At 40.3% G+C, this 24,382-nt stretch overlaps 1 protein-coding gene across 1 annotated transcript in view; it reads right to left on the bottom strand.

Annotated features, from left to right (window-relative positions):
- The window catches only part of ptprq (protein tyrosine phosphatase receptor type Q), a 197,318-nt gene that overhangs the window by 134,497 nt on the left and 38,439 nt on the right, over nucleotides 1-24,382 (bottom strand). The window contains exons 15-18 of the mRNA XM_060923263.1: nucleotides 17,720-17,817; nucleotides 10,177-10,342; nucleotides 4,293-4,553; nucleotides 332-492 (exon numbers count right to left, since the gene is read on the bottom strand). Coding sequence (XP_060779246.1) covers nucleotides 332-492; nucleotides 4,293-4,553; nucleotides 10,177-10,342; nucleotides 17,720-17,817 — 686 coding nt within the window. The remainder of the gene's footprint in view (nucleotides 1-331; nucleotides 493-4,292; nucleotides 4,554-10,176; nucleotides 10,343-17,719; nucleotides 17,818-24,382) is intronic.

The following is a 24,382-nucleotide window of genomic DNA, read 5'->3' as shown; positions in this document are numbered from 1 at the left end:
GAGCTCGCACCGTGGCATAGCGGCACCTCGCATAAAGAGAGTTAAACAAAGCCAGGCCGTGATGGACGAACTCTCCAAGCTTCACCCAACTACTGCACTAATACTCATTAAACCTTAATGGCCCTCTCTTTCTCTCCCTCTCTCCCTATCCTTCATTCTCCAACCTTCCTTAACTCCGCCCCGTTGATACAGATACCCAAGCACCTGACACCTGGCACATGAAGGTACAAGAGCTGTACAGCTGATTGCTTACATTTTACTTGTGTATGAAAAAATGAAACCACATGACCATCATAGATATTTAGTAACAGAACATGAATGCCATGCTGACCTGTACATGCCCATCTGGTGTCGTTAGCATGGTCACATTGCCATGGTCTGGGGTAAGATGGACCACATAGTGCTGATCACATCCAGAAGATGGCAGCCAGTAAAGAGAGAACAAGCGAGGAGACACACTGACCACACACACGTCTTCAGGAATAGCAGGGACTGAAAGATACATCCATCCACATATAACATGTAAAACATACATACTGGACCTTAATATATATGCAAAATATTACACACCATCCACAAGCATTATGATGGTAACAAGAATATAGTGTTATTAAAACTTTCTCCATCAAAATCAAGAGTCATTCTTCCTCCTCAGACACTGTTATCTGTGGTATACCTCAAGGCTCTATTATAGGCTCAATCTGTTTTCTGAATTTACAGTACGCTCCGTTTGGGTTCTATAATACAAAAAAACATATTATTTCTTATCTTTATTTCAGACTTTATGCCCTGCAACTCTATATTAAGCAATTCTGGAAAGCTTTTGATAAAAATTCTTGAATTTGAAACGGTTTTTAAGTTTCAAGTTTACACTGGATTTAAAAATGGATCAATATAAGATATGGTTTTCAGTAACATTTTTTGATCTGGATGAAATTGTACATGCCCTTTGTTCATCAAACACCTTTTTTTTCCTCCATCGCCTCTTCTATATCCTCATATTTGTTTTCATGTTTCATACACTACCTTTTTCAGATCTTTTTTCAGTCTGGAATAATTGACTATTCAGATATTCGTTCGTTCATTTGTTTATTCAGAAGGTATTCAGTTTTCAATTGTGGCATTCATATATTGGGGATTTTTTTTTGTAGGCCATCATTAAAGGTGAACTGCAAAATACGTTTTGTCAGTACATTCTTGTGCTATACATACAGTACCAGTCAAAAGTTTGTACACCCCTACTCTACCCATTCATAGGATTTTCTGTATTTTGTACTTTCTACATTGTAGAACAATACTGAAGACATCAAAACTATAAAATAACATCTGGAACATATATAGAACTGTGTGGTAAACAAAAAAGTTAAAATATGTACAAAAATATGTTTGATATTTTAGACTCTTCAAGGTATCCAGCGTTTATCTTGACGCTTTGCACACTATTAGTGTTATCTTAACCAGCTTCATGAGGCTGTCACCTGGAATGCTTTTCAATTAACAGCTGTGTCTCGTCAAAAGGTAATTAGTGGACGGGTTTCTTGCCTTCTTAATGCATTTCAGATCAAACGGTAAATAGGAAATAATAAAAATATAGTAAATTGAGTAAATAGGCCTAATCTACAACTGTAATAATCCACATTATGTCAAGGACCGCTCAACTAAGCAAAGAGAAACGATCAGTGGTGAACCGTTACTATTAGAGCTGGGACTTGAGCTCAGCTAAACCTTAGCCAGACACCAAAAAAGCAAAGCAGCAAAGGATTTTGTAAGGGATTAGCGGCAGGCTGCCAGGTCACTCCGTTGTGTGTAGTTGTCGATGTTTGTTTATTTTAAAAGTAACTAAGTAAAATACGTCAGGAAATGAATACTTAAGTCTGAGTGAAATCTTAGTTTCTCGGTTGTTAGTCTGTACTATTTGCTCTCGAAAGCACTGGCTTGACCGCTTTGTTAGCATTCGCTAACACTACTGATGAACGACTCACGGTTAAGCTGGTGTTGGCCTTCGAGACGGTCTAGGGTGATAAATTTTTGGTCCCTCCCACTATAAATCAAAATCTGATTGGTTAATTCATCGGTCACTTCCCACATAAATATACACTGCCATGGCCTTCTGTCTCAGCAACGAAGTCCTAACCAATGAGTGAGCAGCTCTAAACTCTTCTCAGCCTAGAAACAAACAAAAAAAAATCTCACTGGATAACTTGATTTTAATGTTTTCAGGACAGTACCATACATGTCAACCTATACGGAATGTCCGTATTTTATACGGATTTGATTCAATAAACGTAGTATACGGGCGTATAAATAAAGTTATACGGATTATTTAAAAAAACTTCAATATTTATTTAGAGCTATAATCAATTCCCACGATGATAAAAGAGCGCATAACATTTACAAACGTACTGTACACCACAGACAGCCAGTAAAGAGTCTTATGAAATCGCGCATTATCTTGTGGTAGCGAGACTTCGTTCCACTTCTGATCATGCGCACACCGCATTGTGAGAATCCCACCAACCGTGAAGTCATAGACATATAAACATAGACGCCGCCTTCTGCGTAGAATCATACGTCATCCTCGCCGCCATATTGGATGTGGCAAAGTGGAGATTCTTCAACCGTCTCTGGTATAGCGTCTAGACAGTAGCCGAGAATAAAGATGCCTCATTCATGTGCTGCGTTTAACTGTACCAACAGGTTTACCGTCCAAACGAGATCACATGGGATTACCTTTCACAGGTGAGACTGGAAAAATACTTTTCATTGTATTTGGTCATTATAACGTAATTTTACGAACAGATTTTCTTGACTTTGTGGCTAATATGAAGTCTCGCGCATAATAGCCGCTCGGTGAAACCTGTCTCCAAACAACGAAGTATTTCTTTCGTAACTACGCTGATAACACTTTGTGTTTTTGTCAAACATTGGAGCTTTGTATTCATTCTGAAGGTTTATTGTTATTAATATTGAATAAAAAGTAACTGGGATACATCATTGTTAATTATCATTCAAATTTTAGGTAAACTATTTTAATTTGCATCTTATACGGATTTTATAAGGGAAATACGGATTTTGGAGGTTGGTTATACAGGTTTGATTGACCAAAGGTTGACATGTATGCAGTACCCCTTTCATTTCTGAAGCAAATTCGATAGAAAATTAGGTCAAATTAAAATTAGAAAAGAATAATTATAATGAAATTATGAAAGAATGAAAGAAATTAAACATAACATTTGAAATGCCGATATGTTTGGGCCGTCTCTGAAGGCCTAGAAGGCCCTGATGGATCCCCTCCAGAAATGACATCCATCATTACTTTAAGACATGAAGTGACTTTTGTTTATTCATAAAAATAAAGAAAAAACATTGAATTAGAAGGTGTGTCCAAATTTTTGCTTGGTACTGTATATATCATTTTTAGTTGCACTGTTAAAATGTGGAAATCGCCTCTACTAGGTGTGATAAAAAGTTCCGAGACTGTTCCTGTTGCGAATGAACGGAGCGTGGGATGGCTATGCGCATGCAGCAGGAGCGAGCAGTAAATTTCATGAGTCAGTATGTTACATGATATCACGCTGTCAACATCAGGACCTGTGTTACACTGTGCACAAGCACGTTTGCGATTTTACTATGGAAATCAGATTTGTCAAATTCCGACGAGCCTGATGCCCAATTTCTTGGACGTTTCCAAGTGTTGTGCTTGTGAAGCATTTCAAGGGTCTCTGTCGCCAGTTTCCCAGTTTTACACATAATTTTATGTTTGCTTTCTGCTCAAGTTTGAGGTCTCATCTCATCTCATTATCTCTAGCCGCTTTATCCTGTTCTACAGGGTTGCAGGCGAGCTGGATCCTATCCCAGCTGACTACGGGCGAAAGGCGGGGTACACCCTGGACAAGTCGCCAGGTCATCACAGGGCTGACACATAGACACAGACAACCATTCACACTCACATTCACACCTACGGTCAATTTAGAGTCACCAGTTAACCTAACCTGCATGTCTTTGGACTGTGGGGGAAACCGGAGCACCCGGAGGAAACCCACGCGGACACGGGGAGAACATGCAAACTCCACACAGAAAGGCCCTCGCCGGCCACGAACCCAGGACCTTCTTGCTGTGAGGCGACAGCACTAACCACTACACCACCGTGCCGCCCAAGTTTGAGGTTCATAGTAAAATCGCAAATGTGCGCATTATCACACAAATGTGTTGATGTTACTGACTCATGCAATATTTTTCATCATGTTAAAAAGAGTAATGACTTTTCAAAAGCGTCCATTAAGCGGTGTAACCTGTGTGTACGGTAAGACTGGCAGCTGTCCCGCTCTGCTTGTTCCTGACTCGTTCCACGGTGGTGTTGTAGGAGCAGCCGTCCCGCAGGCCGCTCATTGTGTATTCTTGAGTGTCTGCGCGCACGCTGTATACCAACTGGTGTGAATCGTTGCTCACGGTTACCCTGTGGAAGTCAAAATGGCCGACAGCAACGTCCCAAGCCAGTGTGACGGACGAGGAGTTGAAGTGTAACAGAGAGAGAGAACACACACCTGCAGGACCTGAAGGAATGTTCAGCCAAAGAACAATAACAAATACATGTACAGCAAACACCTACTAAATATACCGCTGAAATTAAATTGATATTTATTGGGATTAAATCCTTTTGGGGGAATTTCATTTGATGAAAATTGCCACTGATATAACCGCTCCATGCAACAGACAGTCTTATACCACAGCGTTCAATTCTGATTGGTCAAAAAGTGCGGATTAATTTTCTATAAGAGTTTCTATAGTAACTGCTCATTCACAGTTATTTATACGGAAAACTACATACACTGAACTTGTTCTTGATTCTAAGATTCCTATTCTTTGGCTGCAGGACTGGAACCCAATGTGCTTCAGCTGTTGCTTTTCTGCTGAGATGCTTTTCTGCTCACCGCGGGTGTAAAGAGTGATTATATGAGTTACTATATCCTTTCTTCCTGGCAAAAAAGCTCGACCCAATCTGGCCATTATCCTCTGACCTCTCTTATCAACAAGGCGTTTGTTTCCACCCACAGAACTGTCTCTCACTCAACTCAGTGTTTTTTTGTTTTTCACACCATTCTGTAGAAACTCTACAGACTCTTGTGTGTGAAAACCCCAGGAGATCAGCAGTTTCTGAAATACTCAAACCAGTCCATCTGGCACCAACACCCAAGTCACACTTTGAGATCACAATTTTTCCCATTCTGGTGTTTGACGTGAACATTAACCAGTGTTGTACAACCCCGATTCCAAAAAAGTTGGGACAAAGTACAAATTATAAATAAAAATGGAATGCAATGATGTGGAAGTTTCAAAATTCCATATTTTATTCAGAATAGAACATAGATGACATATCAAATGTTTAAACTGAGAAAATGTATCATTTAAAGAGAAAAATTAGGTGATTTTAAATTTCATGACAACAACACATCTCAAAAAAGTTGGGACAAGGCCATGTTTCCCACTGTGAGACATCCCCTTTTCTCTTTACAACAGTCTGTATACGTCTGGGGACTGAGGAGACAAGTTGCTCAAGTTTAGGGATAGGAATGTTAACCCATTCTTGTCTAATGTAGGATTCTAGTTGCTCAACTGTCTTAGGTCTTTTTTGTCGTATCTTCCGTTTTATGATGCGCCAAATGTTTTCTATGGGTGAAAGATCTGGACTGCAGGCTGGCCAGTTCAGTACCCGGACCCTTCTTCTACGCAGCCATGATGCTGTGATTGATGCAGTATGTGGTTTGGCATTGTCATGTTGGAAAATGCAAGGTCTTCCCTGAAAGAGACGTCGTCTGGATGGGAGCATATGTTGCTCTAGAACCTGGATATACCTTTCAGCATTGATGGTGTCTTTCCAGATGTGTAAGCTGCCCATGCCACACGCACTAATGCAACCCCATACCATCAGAGATGCAGGCTTCTGAACTGAGCGCTGATAACAACTTGGGTCGTCCTTCTCCTCTTTAGTCCGAATGACACGGCGTCCCTGATTTCCATAAAGAACTTCAAATTTTGATTCGTCTGACCACAGAACAGTTTTCCACTTTGCCACAGTCCATTTAAATGAGCCTTGGCCCAGAGAAGACGTCTGCGCTTCTGGATCATGTTTAGATTCGGCTTCTTCTTTGAACTATAGAGTTTTAGCTGGCAACGGCGGATGGCACGGTGAATTGTGTTCACAGATAATGTTCTCTGGAAATATTCCTGAGCCCATTTTGTGATTTCCAATACAGAAGCGTGCCTGTATGTGATGCAGTGCCGTCTAAGGGCCCGAAGATCACGGGCACCCAGTATGGTTTTCCGGCCTTGACCCTTACGCACAGAGATTCTTCCAGATTCTCTGAATCTTTTGATGATATTATGCACTGTAGATGATGATATGTTCAAACTCTTTGCAATTTTACACTGTCGAACTCCTTTCTGATATTGCTCCACTATTTGTCGGCGCAGAATTAGGGGGATTGGTGATCCTCTTCCCATCTTTACTTCTGAGAGCTGCTGCCACTCCAAGATGCTCTTTTTATACCCAGTCATGTTAATGACCTATTGCCAATTGACCTAATGAGTTGCAATTTGGTCCTCCAGCTTTTTTGTACCTTTAACTTTTCCAGCCTCTTATTGCCCCTATCCCAACTTTTTTGAGATGTGTTGCTGTCATGAAATTTCAAATGAGCCAATATTGGGCAAGAAATTTCAAAATGTCTCACTTTCGACATTTGATATGTTGTCTATGTTCGATTGTGAATACAATATCAGTTTTTGAGATTTGTAAATTATTGCATTCCGTTTTTATTTACAATTTGTACTTTGTCCCAACTTTTTTGGAATCAGGGTTGTAGTCGAGTCACTAAACCTCGAGTCTGAGTCCAGCCTCGAGTCCCCAACGTTCAAGTCCAAGTCATTAAAAAAAGTCCACTATTGATCCGAGTCAAGTCCAAGAACAAGACTCCATCCGCACCATTTGACGGTGGCTGTTTCAGCGCCATTAACATTAGTTTGTTCCTGAACATGACGTATGAACACGTGAATGTGCTTCTCTTTGTCAGGGAGTGTGAAGTATTCTGTCAGAGATGGTCGGGAGACAGATGTAAGTGCAGAAGGTGTGTTTATTAATACAAGTGAAGACACGTAAACAATCTAAAATGGCAGGCAAAATCGTAAAACAATGAAACAGGCAATAGGTCGTGCGAGGCACAAACAGACTATCGTAGATTCGGCAGAATCAAAGATGAGAAATAGGAAATCAAGAATCAGGAAACCAAACGAGGAAATAAGGCTCGGTAATGTCAGCAATGCAACTCAATACTTCGCAAAGTAAGTGTGTTTTCATTGTTTTTGTATTGGCGCACTGATTGTGCCTTAATCCTGCGCAGGTGTGAGTCATTTACGGCGTGTGCGTGAGAGTTTGCTTGGTGCACGCGCTGTCCGGAGCGCACCCGAGAGTATATCTGGTGCATGCGCCAAGGCACACAGGTGTGACACTCTTGCATGAAATTAGTACAAAAATTAATGTAGATATCAATATCTTATGCCAAATTATTATGGCATGTTACAAAAAATAAAGAAAAAATCTGAGTCCTCGTCTCCAATTTACGAATCCAAATGTAGTTAATGTAGGAGTCCAAGTCCGAGTTATCAGTGCTCAAGTCGAGTCACGAGTCCTTAAAATTAGGGCATGAGTCAGACTCGAGTACTACAAGCCTGACATTAACCCTTTGATGCAAAACATATGCACACCCCTTCTAATGCACAACATGGGTCAAAAATGACCCGCATTCATTTTCCAGGTTATTTCATGCTGACTGAGTTTTTCTTTGCTCTATCTTTTGAAATCAATTTATTTTATGATTGAATATTCCAAGTATTCTTTAAATATCTTGTTTTTAATTACCACAAATCATTAATTTAATTTTTTATTTCCTACTTTATGAACAAAAATACTTTTTATATTACTACACATGGGTCATCCAAGTGTGATTTAAAATTAAATGTCTTAATACTATAATAATAATTTTTTCAAGTAATTACTTTAGCAGTGAATGGGGCCAGTTATTTATTTATTAACTATGTGGTTAGCTAAGCCAACTACAATAAAATTAGCTAACTAAAGTAGAATATGTCAACAGCTAGGTAGCTAATAGTAATTACTTGTAACTTTCTGACAAGTAATCTACTCACTCTCAAGGTAACCTAAACATCATCAATTTTTTTCTAAGGTAATGTTAGAACAATTGAAAAACATTACTTCCATGTATTAGATGGGCAAAGGGCGCTGTGCTGAGCTGTGAAATGTCTGATACAAGCACAATTCACAGTTCCCACCAAACGCTGTAGTAAATGCATGCGGGTCGGTTCTGACCCATGTGTGTAAACTTGATGTAGAATTACAAAAGCTGTGCTTGTTCATAACTTAAGAAAGGAAAAATAAAAATGATGATTTGTGCTAAACAAAAACAAGATATTTACTGCATATTTGGAAAAGTAAATGACAAAATGAATTTATTTCAAAAGTATATCATAGAAACACTCAGCCATACATGAAATAACCTGGAAAATGAATGCAGGTCGTTTTTGACCCATGTTGTGCATTAGAAGGGTAGTGATACAAAAATGGTTTTTATTCAAAAAGTAAGAAAGGAAAAAATAAAATAAGGATGTATGATGATCAAAAACAAGTTCATTGAGGAATACCTTGAATACTGAATGATGGAATTAATTTATTGCAAAGATATAGAAGATAAAAACTCAGCCGGGTCACTTTTGACCCATGTTTTGCATCAAAGGGTTTTAACTGAAGCTCTTGATTTGTATCTGCATGATTTGATGCATCGTGCTGCTGTCAATCAAGGGATTGACTGATTAGAGCTCTGCATCAAACAGCAGGTGGATGTATGGGTGCTCCTAATAAAGTGCCCAGTGACTGTATGTAATTCTTCATATGGTGAAGCATCCTGTGAGGAGACATTTATCTGGCATTTTTGGAAAGAGTCTCCAGTTTCTGAGGTAAGATTTGAAAATCTGACAGTTTTTTTGCGGACTTTCCACACCATGTTACATAAACGCAACAGTAAATGGATAAAAAGCATGATTCTTTCATAAACAAAAACTGTCATCATTGGCAAATTGCTGTGGTATAAGAGAGCTGATATTAGAAATTATTCTACATACAGGACACTTTTTCGATGGAATAAAAACGTGTTCTATTCCCTTCTAGCGGGTTTCATTTCATTTGGTTTGATAGCATGCAATATTGTTAGCATATCACTTATCCTACGTGTATTATGTCACTCTACCCAATGGAGAATGAGTGTTGAATATGGTTTATTGTATTGCATGGTTGTCAAGACGACATGATGATGTTCCACGTCGGAGATATAAAACTTCCACGCTAGCAAGCGACTGTGACAATTTATAAACAAACATGGCCACCAGGTTTGTTTCGTTCAATATGTAAGATTTTGAGAGAATTTTGAAAGAGAAAGACGCGTTGAACACCCGAAAGGAATGCGTACGTATAATAATAATAATATTGGCTGGCTTTTTTTCATGGTATATCAGATATATTCCATCCAGCTACTCGTCTTCGACTCATTCAACATCATGCTAACTGAATGGAATATAGTGTAAGCTAATTTAATTTTTAAAAAGTTCATAATTTTGTCTCTTAAAACGAGCAAATACAACAACCTTCTGGTCTGGTTTTCCATTTTCCGCAAAATTATAAGAATAGATAGTCTTTATATTTCACCCCCTCCCTATTCATTACATGGTACAGTCTTGTGTAGGCGGAGCCAGAGCGTGACACCACGTTAAGTTTGTTGCTTTCCAATCCAGCACTAACATTAGCTGCGCACAATAGAAGCAGAATTGATGGTGAACCATCAGTAGATTGACACCATCATGAAGAAGTCAGGTTACCAGAAACATAAAGGGGGAGGAGGGCCAATATTATATTCTTTCATAGGGCCCAAAGTTTCTAGCAGCGCCCCTGTATCCTGGGAACACTGGGAATGAGGTGGGAATACACTCCGAATGGGATGCCAGTCCACTGAAAGGCACCCACTCATTCTCTCGCCACGTGCTACATTATGAGTGACTCGTGTTTTGAGATCAGTCACATACTTTAATTCCAGACCGTCCCTGATGGAGTCTTACTAGTGGAGACGTTCTTGCTGACATTCTGGCTGAAATCTTCCCCAAGGAAGGACTGGATCTCAAACTTGTAATCACTTCCTGGAATGAGGTCCCTTATCCTCATGTGGTTGCCATGGACGATGACTCGGTGAGGAAGAAAAGTGTCCGTACCGAAACCATAAAACAACTGCAGGGGAAGAGTGAGTGAGATGGATTCAGATAGTTAAGACACAGCTAATTATCAGAGCAAATTATGATAGAATAATGCCACCCTGGAAAGCTTTAGCTACAGAATGTGTGTGGTGAACTAGATTGCTAGGCTAGCTTGCTATCTTAGCTAACGATAAATCAAATCGCCATGGTTGTCGTATATAGCGTGTTTACAAGTTTAGTCTGTTAAATTATTGTAAAAGAGAGAAGATAATGATGGAAATCGATACTGAGATATGGAAATTTCAGTCACGTTGGCCTGCAAAAAAAGTGTAAGCTAGCTTATTAGCTGACTAGCTATTGAAGATGGCAGCGGAACATGGAGGTTTTCCTGTCTGGAGATTATAGAGACGTAAACTTTACCATTTTAATAAGGGATAAAGTGCACTGCAGAAAAAGGTACAGTCTGTGAAACATACTTTCAACTAGAATCGAACTAAAAGTCAGTTTCAAAATGATTGGCACCATCTCATCTCATTATCTCTAGCCGCTTTATCCTGTGCTACAGGGTCGCAGGCAAGCTGGAGTCTATCCCAGCTGGCTACGGGTGAAAGGCGGGGTACACCCTGGACAAGTCGCTAGGTCATCACAGGGCTGACACATAGACACAGACAACCATTCACACTCACATTCACACCTACGCTCAATTTAGAGTCACCAGTTAACCTAACCTGCATGTCTTTGGACTGTGGGGGAAACCGGAGCACCCAGAGGAAACCCACGCGGACACGGGGAGAACATGCAAACTCCGCACAGAAAGGCCCTCGCCGGCCACGGGGCTCGAACCCGGACCTTCTTGCTGTGAGGCGACAGCGCTAACCACTACACCACCGTGTCGCCTCTTCAAAACATATGTTACAAAATATTTTGGCACCCTGAAAGAATAGCAAGGCAAAGCAGTTATCTACCTCTGCTTTGGATCACTTAAAACACACACACCGTTTGTCCTACTATCTTTGTAAGGACCTTCCTTTAACCCTAGCCTTAATCTCAGTAACCAAAAGGAAACTTGAGCCTCTTTCGGTTTTGTCTTTTTTTTTCTTAAACATTTTGTTAAAAAGAAATAAGGCATTTTCTTCATGAGGACCAGCAGGTTAAAAAATGCCAGCTATTCCAATCCTTATGGAGATATTTGGTCCCAGCCAAAACATTAAAACATGGCAACACACACACAAACTAGTTTTTTGTCTCTCGCTGTGTGGTATAGAGCGTGTTTGGGGTTGTGTATTATTGAGGTCGTCAGTAACCTGAGCAGGTAAGGTTGTGAGGTGTTGCTAGGCAACGTTTCAAGTGAGGCAGTTAATATGAAAGTTTAAATAGGTGTCCTGCTTACCCCTAAAAACTCTCTGTGTAACACACACACACACACACACACACACACACACGCTTGCTAAATTCTTTTACAGGAAAACCTTTTCATGGCACTCCATGACCTCTATACAGTTGAGTGCAAAAATGTATACACCTTTATGACTTCAAAATGATGAAATCAATAATGTTAATCCATTTACAGATGTTTCTTCATTATTACAAGTCGGAACAAAGCACTCCTGGTGTTTGTTTAAAACTTTTTTAATCTAGCTGTCAGTTTATTTTTCAGTTGTTCTTTCGAAAATTCTTTAGTCGTCATTTTGTGTGTGTGTGTGTGTGTGTGTGTGTGTTTTCCCTGTTTCTGAATGACAGTTTACATTGCTATGGTCATTTTCATTGTTCATTACTTAATCTCATTCTCTTGGTCTGTAAAAATACTTTCAGTTTCAGGTCATGTCAATGCCACTTTTCCCTGATTTTTTTCCCTTCTTCTTCATTGTTATCATCACAGATTACAATACACAATAGGCATCAGTCTCTTGATTTACAGTTACTATCAAGAAATATAAAACATATAAGACATACTGTTTTTGAAAGGTGTTATGATATTAAATATTACAACCCCCATTCCAAAAAAGTTGGGACAAAGTCTCATCTCATCTCATTATCTCTAGCCGCTTTATCCTGTTCTACAGGGTCGCAGGCAAGCTGGAGCCTATCCCAGCTGACTATGGGCGAAAGGCGGGGTACACCCTGGACAAGTCGCCAGGTCATCACAGGGCTGACACATAGACACAGACAACCATTCACACTCACATTCACACCTACGGTCAATTTAGAGTCACCAGTTAACCTAACCTGCATGTCTTTGGACTGTGGGGGAAACCGGAGCACCCGGAGGAAACCCACGCGGACACGGGGAGAACATGCAAACTCCGCACAGAAAGGCCCTCGCCGGCCCCGGGGCTCGAACCCAGGACCTTCTTGCTGTGAGGCGACAGTGCTAACCACTACACCACCGTGCCGCCCTTGGAACAAAGTACAAATTGTAAATAAAAACGGAATGCAATGATGTGGAAGTTTCAAAATTCCATTTTTTATTCAGAATAGAACATAGATGACATATCAAATGTTTAAACTGAGAAAATGTATCATTTAAAGAGAAAAATTAGGTGATTTTAAATTTCATGACAACAACACATCTCAAAAAAGTTGGGACAAGGCCATGTTTACCACTGTGAGACATCCCCTTTTCTCTTTACAACAGTCTGTAAACGTCTGGGGACTGAGGAGACAAGTTGCTCAAGTTTAGGGATAGGAATGTTAACCCATTCTTGTCTAATGTAGGATTCTAGTTGCTCAACTGTCTTAGGTCTTTTTTGTCGTATCTTCCGTTTTATGATGCGCCAAATGTTTTCTATGGGTGAAAGATCTGGACTGCAGGCTGGCCAGTTCAGTACCCGGACCCTTCTTCTATGCAGCCATGATGCTGTAATTGATGCAGTATGTGGTTTGGCATTGTCATGTTGGAAAATGCAAGGTCTTCCCTGAAAGAGACGTCGTCTGGATGGGAGCATATGTCAAGTCAAGTCAAGTTTATTTGTATAGCGCTTTTAACAATAAACATTGTTGCAAAGCGGCTTTACAGAATTTTAACGACTAATCTATCCCCAATGAGCAAGCCTGTGGCGACGGTGGCAAGGAAAAACTCCCTCAGACGACATAAGGAAGAAACCTCGAGAGGAACCAGACTCAAAAGGGAACCCAGCCTCATTTGGGCAAAATGTTGCTCTAGAACCTGGATATACCTTTCAGCATTGATGGTGTCTTTCCAGATGTGTAAGCTGCCCATGCCACATGCACTAATGCAACCCCATACCATCAGAGATGCAGGCTTCTGAACTGAGCGCTGATAACAACTTGGGTCATCCTTCTCCTCTTTAGTCCGAATGACACGGCGTCCCTGATTTCCATAAAGAACTTCAAATTTTGATTCGTCTGACCACAGAACAGTTTTCCACTTTGCCACAGTCCATTTTAAATGAGCCTTGGCCCAGAGAAGACGTCTGCGCTTCTGGATCATGTTTAGATTCGGCTTCTTTTTTGAACTATAGAGTTTTAGCTGGCAACGGCGGATGGCACGGTGAATTGTGTTCACAGATAATGTTCTCTGGAAATATTCCTGAGCCCATTTTGTGATTTCCAATACAGAAGCATGCCTGTATGTGATGCAGTGCCATCTAAGGGCCCGAAGATCACGGGCACCCAGTATGGTTTTTCGGCCTTGACCCTTACGCACAGAGATTGTTCCAGATTCTCTGAATCTTTTGATGATATTATGCACTGTAGATGATGATATGTTCAAACTCTTTGCAATTTTACAACTCCTTTCTGATATTGCTCCACTATTTGTTGGTGCAGAATTAGGGGGATTGGTGATCCTCTTCCCATCTTTACTTCTGAGAGCCGCTGCCACTCCAAGATGCTCTTTTTATACCCAGTCATGTTAATGACCTATTGCCAATTGACCTATTGAGTTGCAGTTTGGTCCTCCAGCTGTTCCTTTTTTGTACCTTTAACTTTTCCAGACTCTTATTGCCCCTGTCCCAACTTTTTTGAGATGTGTTGCTGTCATGAAATTTCAAATGAGCCAATATTTGGCATGAAATTTCAAAATGTCTCACTTTCGACATTTGATATGTTGTCTATGTTCTATTGTGAATACAATATCAGTTTTTGAGATTTGTAAATTATTGCATTCCGTTTTTATTTACAATTTGTACTTTGTCTCAACTTTTTTGGAATCGGGGTTGTATGTAAAAAACAAAAGTTGGAGCATTGCATTTTCAATGTTATACTTGCTGTGATCCAGAAGCAATGTGCAAAATATACACATTTATATGTGTGTGCAAGAAAGAGACAAAACAAACCAAAAACAGGAATGGGGAAAAAAAAGGACAATAATAAAACTGATAAAGGGTGAAAAAGGGATGTATAGGCTAATAACAAACAGATACATTTACTTATTGGGAGACACTCCGATAAGTTCTCAGTTTTGCTTTTTTGTTTGTTTGTTTTTTTAAATGCAGTTGGTTAGGAGACCAGGCCACTTTTTCCAAACCATGAGACAGACGGACAAAAAAAAAGGACAAGCAGACAGAAGAAAGTAAATCAATTCGCTAAGACTCTAAGACATGGCTGTGACATTCGTACATAAGAGACCCATTTTGACCATGACTTTGTAAATTTATCCAATTGCAGGCGAAGTGAGAAGGTAATCTTTTCCATTATATATATTTCATTAACAAGATCTGCCCGTTCTTCTATTGTGGAGGGTCAGGATGTAACCAGTGTCTAATGATGGTTTTCTTGCCAGCAGATACTAGAACGCCAAATTGGTATTTGTTTAGATGCCCAGTGAGAAAGTTAACTTCTCCTAAAATAAAGGTTTTGAAATGGTAAGGTATTTTCATATGGAACATGATTTCTAATACCTTTTTTTTCCTGATTTTCATCATTCCCTCTTAAATTCAGAGTAAACTGCTCGAGAGATGGATCCTGGTTCAACTTTCCACACCTTAAATATGAGTTAACAAAGTAAAGCTGTGTTTTAACTCGGACAACTTGGAAGTACATGCCTTTAAATCATTTAGCCGATCTAACACACGTCAAAAGGAACGCAAACTTTTGAGCTTGCTAATAAATAAAACTGCTGTGATACACACTCACCGGCCACTTTAATAGGAACTTGTTCTTGGCTGCAGGAGTGGAACTCAATGTGGTCTTCTGCTGTTGCATGCTGAGATGCTTTTCTGCTCATCATGGTTGTAAAGAGTTGCTACGAGTTACTATATCCTTCCTTCCTGGTAAAAAAAAAGCTTGAACCAATCTGTCCATTTTCCTCTGACCTGTCTTATCCACAAGGCGTTTGTTTCCACCCACAGAACTGTCGCTCACTCAATTCAGTGTTTTCTGTTTTTCGCACCATTCTGTGTAAACTCTAGAGACTGTTGTGTGTGAAAACCCCAGGAGGAGATCAGCAGTTTCTGAAATGCTCAAACCAAAAATACTCATCTGGCTCAAACCAACACCCATGCCACAGTGAAATAATAAAGTGGCCAGCGAGTGTCAACTCACAGTCATGGGTGCCGCCAGGGGGGAAAGGTTAGAACAATTCTAGGGGCCCAGCACTGCCATGGGGCCCTTTAAGGGGCTGATAATATGCTTTTAATGATTTTAATAAGACTTTTGAAATAACAACAATGCAATATTCCATCTGGTAAAATGAGCTAATTGAACAAGGTTGTCTGTTTCTTGAGTTCTTCAACATATTGTCATTTAACCCTCCCCCTTTTGCAAAATGGTACGGTCCAGTTCTGGTAGAAGCGCGATGCGTTAAATCTGTGTGCTGATCAGTGCAACGCTACTTGCTGCTGTGTCGCAGTGCAGCAGCCAGCCAGCAGTGGAGTGCGTACAGTCTATGATCGCTAAATATGAAGAGTGGCTGTAAAAAACGTAAAGAAAGGCAGCTGAAAGCTGAGAGGGACCAGAGAGGCAGGCAACTGGTCACTCAGTTTTTCCCAGAGAAAAGTAGCTATCGCTCACATGTGTTCAAAATATTAGCGAATGGTAAATGAACAGTATGAATGTGGTTGGATTAGCCTATCAAGAGAACCCTTTTACAGTTTGTACAGTGACATTTTTTCCATTTTAATAACTGAACTGACTTGTGTGATAAACAAGATGAAATATTACGTTATGCTGATGCTAATAACTAGTGCTAATAACCAGTTTCATAACTAATGGGGTGCCCTAAATATGCACAGATTCAGCCTCAGGGGGACCTCCGCCCTACCAAACCACTGAACCCCCCTTTGGAGAAGGAGGTAAGCAGCAATACAACTCATAAATGCTTTAGGATTGAAGTTTTTAATGAGCGAGCGCCATATACAGTTTGCTAGATTAAAGTGTTGCTAATAACGGACACCAGTCAAGTGTTTGACATGGTTATGTGTGTGGAATGTTCACACGTTCTAAACCATTGGTTTCAAATTGAGGAGCTGGAGAAAGCGCAGCACACATAAAAGAGGGATAGAGGTTACAACATATGAAGAAATACGTACGTAATTGATCAAATTGAAATGTCACTCCGTGTCACTCATCTCATCTCATTATCTCTAGCTGCTTTATCCTGTTCTACAGGGTCGCAGGCAAGCTGGAGCCTATCCCAGCTGACTATGGGCGAAAGGCGGTGTACACCCTGGACAAGTCGCCAGGTCATCACAGGGCTGACACATAGACACAGACAACCATTCACACTCACATTCACACCTACGCTCAATTTAGAGTCACCAGTTAACCTAACCTGCATGTCTTTGGACTGTGGGGGAAACCGGAGCACCCGGAGGAAACCCACGCGGACACGGGGAGAACATGCAAACTCCACACAGAAAGGCCCTCGCCGGCCACAGGGCTCGAACCCGGACCTTCTTGCTGTGAGGCGACAGCGCTAACCACTACACCACCATGCCGCTCCACTCCGTGTCACTTTGAAATAAATTTATTATAAGATGTTTCCTGTCTTTTATGGGTAACATTTGTAAGGCTACTGAGTATGGAGTTCATTTAAATGCATCAAACTTGTCCCTGGTAGGTTAATACATAAAATGTAATAACAAAGTCACAAACTCAAGGTCCATGGGCTATCAAAAGTCAAATAATGACAATAGTGCAATTGTGACGAGGGTGGGCAAAGTTGGGGGGCCCAAAATTCTAATTTTTCATGGGGCCCAAAATTTCTGGCGGCGCCCCTGCTCACAGTAAATATCTAAGCTGTATGTTTGTAACTGTATAAGTGTTTAGTATCATAAACTGCATTAAATGAACTTGTATTCAACTCTGTTTTGTAGTTCAACCCAGAAACCAAAAGGTGTGCAAACTTTTGTTCTTGTATGACCCGATAACATATCTGTATATCTCAACACTCCTGTTGGAATGACATTTTAAAATAAAAGCATGACGGGTTTTGTGTACTTGTTCGTACCCTGTATCCGGTGACTCGTCCCTGCGGTCGTGTCCAGGTGACGTACATGGCGTTTCCTTCCTGTTCAATAAAGGTGATGGCATCAGGAGGGGCTGGAACTGCAGTATAAAAACTGATAAGGAAGAAGAACAAATACAAATCACCTAGCTAAATGTGGGAGTGCGCATGCAAGGCACAAAGCTGTCAAGAGTATTTACGTGATATATAATCAGTGCTATAATTAATGGCACCCTTGGTTAGCAGTAATTTGTTAATGTGTAAATTGGCTTAATATATTTTCACACTGAAGGTGACGTACAGTATATAGAGGATTGCGCAAAGATACAAAGTTTATCTTCGAGTGGTGAATGTATATATGGACACATCGACAAAAAAATACACAAGTTAAACAAAAGAATTTTCATTTTGAACCGGTTCGCCATTTTGACAACGCACATCTAGTCAGCGGGAAAACACTTGGAGTGACATCACTGGAGTGAAATAGATCTACAGGACACCTTTTTCGATGGAATAAAAACATGTGTTCTATTCCCTTCTAGTGGGTTTCAGTCATTTTGTTGATAGCATGCAATATTGTTAGCATATCGCTTATCCTATGTGTATTATGTCACTCTACCCAATGGAGAATGAGCGTTGAATATGGTTTACTATACTGCATGGTTGTCAAGACGACATGACGTCACGCATCGGAGATGTAAAACTTCCGTGCTAGTGGGCGACTGGGACCATTTGTAAACAAATATGGCCACCAGGTTTGTTTCATGAATTATGAAAGATTTTGAGAGAATTTTGAAAGAGAAAGATGCGTTGAACATTCGAAAGGAATGTGTATGTATAATAATAATAATAATAATAATAATAATAATAATATTGGCTGGCATTGAGTGGTATATCAGATCTATCCCATTCAGCTAGCATGATACTGAATGAGTCAAAGACAGGTACCACTTAACACCAGCCAATATTATTTAAATACAGTGGGGAAAACAAGTATTTGATACACTGTTGATTTTGCAAGTTGTCCCACTTACAAAGAACGGAGAGGTCTGTAATTTTTATCGTAGGTACACTTCAACTGTGAGAGACAGAATCTAAAAAAAAATCCAGAAAATGACATTGTATGATTTTTAAATAATTACTGCATGAAATAAGTGTTTGAACACATACCAACCAGCAAGAATTCTGGCTCTCACAGACCTGTTAGTTTTTCTTTAAGAAGCCCTCCTATTCTCCACTCATTACCTGTATTAATTGCACCTGTTTGAACTCGTTACCTGTATAAAAGACACCTGTCCACACAATCAGTCAGTCAGACTCCAACCTCTCCACCATGGGCAAGACCAAAGAGCTGTCTAAGGACACCAGGGACAAAACTGTAGACCTGCACAAGGCTGGGATGGGCTACAGGACAATAGGCAAGCAGCTTGGTGAGAAGGCAACAACTGTTGGCACAATTATTAGAAAATGGAAGAAACTCCAAGATGACCGTCAGTCAGTCTCCTTCGGTCTGGGGCTTCATGCAAGAGCTCGCCTGGTGGGGTATCAATGATCATGAGAAAGGTGAGGGATCAGCCCAGAACTACACGGGAGGACCTGGTCAATGACCTGAAGAGAGCTGGGACCACAGTCTCAAAGATTACCATTAGTAACACACTATGACATCCTGCAGCACACACAAGGTCCCCCTGCTCAAGCCAGCACATGTCCAGGCCCATCTGAAGTTTGCCAATGATTATCTGGATGATCCAGAGGAGGCATGGGAGAAGGTCATGTAGTCAGATGAGACCAAAATAGAGCTTTTTGGTATAAACTCCACTCGCCGTGTTTGGAGGAAGAAGAAGGATGAGTACAACCCCAAGAACACCACCCGAACCGTGAAGCATGGGGGTGGAAACATCATACTTTGGGGGTGCTTTTCTGCAAAGGGGACAGGACGACGCACCATATTGAGGGGAGGATGGATGGGGCCATATATCATGAGATTTTGGGCAACAATTTCCTTCCCTCAGTAAGAGCATTGAAGATGGGTCGTGGCTGGGTCTTCCAGCATGACAATGACCCGAAACTCACAGCCAGGGCAACTAAGGAGTGGCTCCGTAAGAAGCGTTTCAAGGTCCTGGAGTGGCCTAGCCAGAAAATCTTTGGAGGGAGCTGAAACTCCGTGTTGCCCAGCGACAGCCCTGAAACCTGAAAGATCTGGAGAAGATCTGTATGGAGGAGTGGGCCAGAATCCCTGCTGCAGTGTGCGCAAACCTGGTCAAGAACTACAGGAAACGTCTGACTTCTGTAATTGTTTCTGTACCAAATATTAAGTTCTGTTTTTCTATTGTATCAAATACTTATTTCATGCAATAAAAAGCAAATTAATTATTTAAAAATCATACAATGTGATTTTCTGGATTTTTTTTTAAGATTCTGTCTCTTACAGTTGAAGTGTACCTACGATAAAAATTACAGACCTCTCCGTTCTTTGTAAGTGGGAAAACTTGCAGAATTGGCAGTGTATCAAATACTTATTTTCCCCACTGTATGTCACTCAGATCTGCGATGTATTTCATATGAAAAATGCAGATTTTTCAACACGAGAAGATAAAGTTCGTATCTTCAAACCAACGTGTGATTTTCTTTTTATTATATCGACACATTCACAAACAAAAAGTCCCCAAATTTATCAAAACAATTCATTGATTTCCTCACAAGTAACATATGAGATTTACAGTGGCATGCAAAAGTTTGGGCACCCTTACTGAAAATGTCTGTTACTGTGAATAGTTAAGTGAGCAGAAGATGAACTGATCACCAAAAGGCATAAAGGTAAAGACGACACATTTCTTTTCAGCGTTTTCTGCAAGATTTGTGTATTATTTTTGTTTTGTACAATTGGAGAGAGAAAAAAGAAAAGGAACACCATGCGAAAGTTTGGGCACCCCAATACATTTGAGTTCTCAGGTAACTTTTCCCAAGGTTCCAGACCTTAATTAGCTTATCGAGCTGTGGCTTGTTCAAATTCTTCGTTAGGAAAGGTCAGATGATGCAGATTTCAAAGCTGTATAAATTCTCTGACTCCTCAAACTTGTCCCTAAAATCAACAGCCATGGGCTCCTCTAAGCAACTCCCTCGCATTCTGAATAATAAAATAATTGACGCTCACAAAGCAGGAGAAGGCTACAAGAACGTAGCAAAGTGTTTTCAGGTAGCTGTTTCCTCAGACTGTAATGTTATTAAGAAATGGCAGTTAACAGAAACAGTGGAGATCAAGGTGAGGTCTGGAAGATGAAGAAAACTTTCTGAAAGAACTGCTCGTTGGATTGCTAGAAAGGCAAATAAAATAAAAACTCCAGTTTGACTGCAAAAGACCTTCAGAGATACAGTGCTCAGCGTAAATGAGTACACCCCCTTTGATTTTAAACAATATCTCAATGAACACAAACAATTTCCAAAGTGTTGAAAAGACAAAGTTTAATATAACATCTGTTTAACTTATAACGGGAAAGTAAGGTTAATAATATAAACTTAGATTACACATTTTTCAGTTTTACTCAAATTAGGGTGGTGCAAAAATGAGTACACCCCACAACAAAAACTACGACATCTAGAACTTTGTATGGCCTCCATGATTTTTAATGACAGCACCAAGTCTTCTAGGCATGGAATGAACAAGTTGGTGACATTTTGCAACATCAATCTTTTTCCCTTCTTCAACAACGACCTCTTTTAGTGACTGGATGCTGGATGGAGAGTGATGCTCAACTTGTCTCTTCAGAATTCCCCAAAGAAAATAATTTCTTTCCACCACAAAGGTGAAGGCTACAAGAAGATCAGCAAAGCTTAATTTATCAGTCAGAATACTGTAGCAAAAGTGGTACAAAAATTTAAGAAAGATGGAACTGCAACCATCTCACAGAGCCGTCCAGGTCGTCCACGGAAGTTAACACCTCGACAGGAGCGTCTTCTGATGAGAAGGGTTGAAGAAAATCGGCATGCAAGTTCACTGCAGTTATCTAAAGAAGTAGAAAGCCAAACTGGGGTGACTATTTCCCGTGACACAATATGGTGTACGCTGCAGAGGAATGGCATGCATGGATGCCGTCCACGAAAAAAGCCTCTCCTAAAGCCCAGGCACAAAAAAGCCCGCCTAGAGTTTGCCAGGGCCCATGCTGACAAAGATGAAGACTACTGGGACTCTATACTCTGGAGTGATGAGACCAAGATAAATGTTTTTGGAACTGATGGCCTCAAAACTGTATGGCGTCGCAAAGGTGAGGAATACAAAGAAAAATGCCTGGTGCCTACAGTGAAACATGGTGGTGGCAGTGTCCTTATGTGGGGCTGCATGAGTGCTGCTGGTGTCGGGGAGCTGCATTTCATTGATGGCATCATGAATTCACAGATGTATTGCTCTATACTGAAAGAGAAGATGCTACCATCACTCCGTGCCCTTGGTTGTCGTGCACTTTTCCAACATGACTAAACACACATCTAAGGCCACTGTTGGATTTCTGAACAGGGTGAAAGTGATTCAGTGGCCAAGTACGTCTCCTGATCTGAACCCAATCGAACACCTGTGGGGAATTCTGAAGAGACAAGTTGAGCATCACTCTCCATCCAGCATCCAGTCACTAAAAGAGGTCGTTGTTGAAGAATGGAAAAAAGATTGATGTTGCAAAATGTCACCAACTTGTTCATTCCATGCCTAGAAGACTTGGTGCTGTCATTAAAAATCATTGTGGCCATACAAAGTACTAGATGGAGTAGTTTTTGTTGTGGGGTGTACTCATTTTTGCACCATCCTAATTTGAGTAAAACTGAAAAATGTGTAATCTAAGTTTATATTATTAACCTTACTTTCACGTTATAATTTAAACAGATGTTATATTAAACTTTGTCTTTTCAACACTTTGGAATTTTTTTGTGTTCATTGAGATATTGTTTAAAATGATATTTTTCAAAGGGGGTGTACTCATTTACGCTGAGCACTGTATTTAGCAGACCCTGGAGTGGTGGTGCACTGTTCTACTATGCAGCAACACCTGAACAAATATGACGTTCATGGAAGAGTCATCAGAAGAAAACCGTTCCTGCGTCCTAGCCACAAAATTCAGCGTCTGAAGTTTGCAAATGAACATCTAAATAAGCCTGATGCATTTTGGAAACAAGTCCTGTGGACTGATGAAATCAAAATAGAACTTTTTGGTCACAATGTGCAAAGGTATGTTTAGAGAAAAAAGGGTGTCAAATTCCAGGAAAAGAACATCTCTCCAACTCTGAAGCATGGGTGTGGATCCATCATGCTTTGGGGTCGTGTTGCAGCCAGTGGCACAGGGCACGTTTCATTGGTCGAGGGAAGCATGGATTCGAATAAATACCAGCAAATTCTGGAAGCAAACATCACACCATCTGTAAAAAAGTTGAAGTTAAAAAGAGGACGGGTCCTACAATAAGACAATGAACCAAAACACACCTCAAAATCTACAATGGAATACCTCAAGAGGCCCAAGCTGAAGGTTTTGCCCTGGCCCTCACAGTCCCCTGACCTAAACATCATTGAAAATCCGTGGATAGATCTCAAAAGAGCAGTGCATGCAAGACAGCCCAGGAAACTTGTAGAACTGGAAACCTTTTGCAAGGACGAATGTGTGAAAATCCCCCAGTAAGAACTGAAAGATTATTAGCTGGCTACAAAAAGTGTTTACAAGCTGTGATACTTGCCAAAGGGGTGTTACTAGGTACTAACCATGCAGGGTGCCCAAACTTTTGCTTCAGGCCCTTTTCCTTTTTTGTCATTTTGAAAATGTAAAAGATGAAAATTTAAAAAAATGGTTTTGCTTAAAATATAAAGGGAATGAGTCATCTTTAACTTTATGCCTTTTGGAGATCATTTCATCTTCAACTTGCTTAACTGTTCACAGTAACAACAATTTTGACTGAGATGCCCAAACTTTTGCATCCCGCTGATGTCACGGTTTTGGTTCTCCATGTCCCAGATGGAGGTCATATGAAAAATACAAGTGGCGTATTTCTCAGTAAAGCACTCATGTCCATATAATATAAGACAGTGTTGTGTGTCTTACAATATAATAAATCTTCAGTAGAGAGTAAAGCTCACGAAGGAAAGTTTGACCAAACTTCAGATGACATGATGGGATTGAGTACTTTATAAAGACATGTATTAAATATCTGTATTTAAAGAAGAATTTGGCCAACCCAAGTCACAAACCTGGGTTAATCATCAGTTAAATGTTTCACAATGAAACAGATCATTAATCGTTTAAATAATTACAATAGATGTCATTATGTAGTTTGTATTCCTGGCATTCTGTATTCAGACAAAATAAATTTATTTTCTTGTTTTATGGTTTCTTGCATTGACCTAAATCTCTGCTCAAAATGTTCCGCCTCTGAACTGCATCAAATGTTTCTCACCACTATAATGCAGATTAAAACATCTCGATTGGACCATAAACACAGATATGAACTGTAACACTTCTGTAAATCAAAACCATTCATTTTAACTCTGTAAACTGTCAATTCAAATCAAAGTCCTTCCCACGCCATGTGGCAGTGCCGATCTCCGTAGCCCTCAGCCTCTTGCCTATTACATAGCTAGGGTTACAGTGGGGGACTTGTCATCTGGCAACTGCGAGAGTTTGACTCCACACTCAC

Source organism: Neoarius graeffei, chromosome 6, assembly GCF_027579695.1.
Source record: "Neoarius graeffei isolate fNeoGra1 chromosome 6, fNeoGra1.pri, whole genome shotgun sequence".
NCBI classification, from domain to species: Eukaryota; Metazoa; Chordata; class Actinopteri; order Siluriformes; family Ariidae; genus Neoarius; species Neoarius graeffei.
This window is presented reverse-complemented; position numbering and strand designations above follow the sequence as displayed.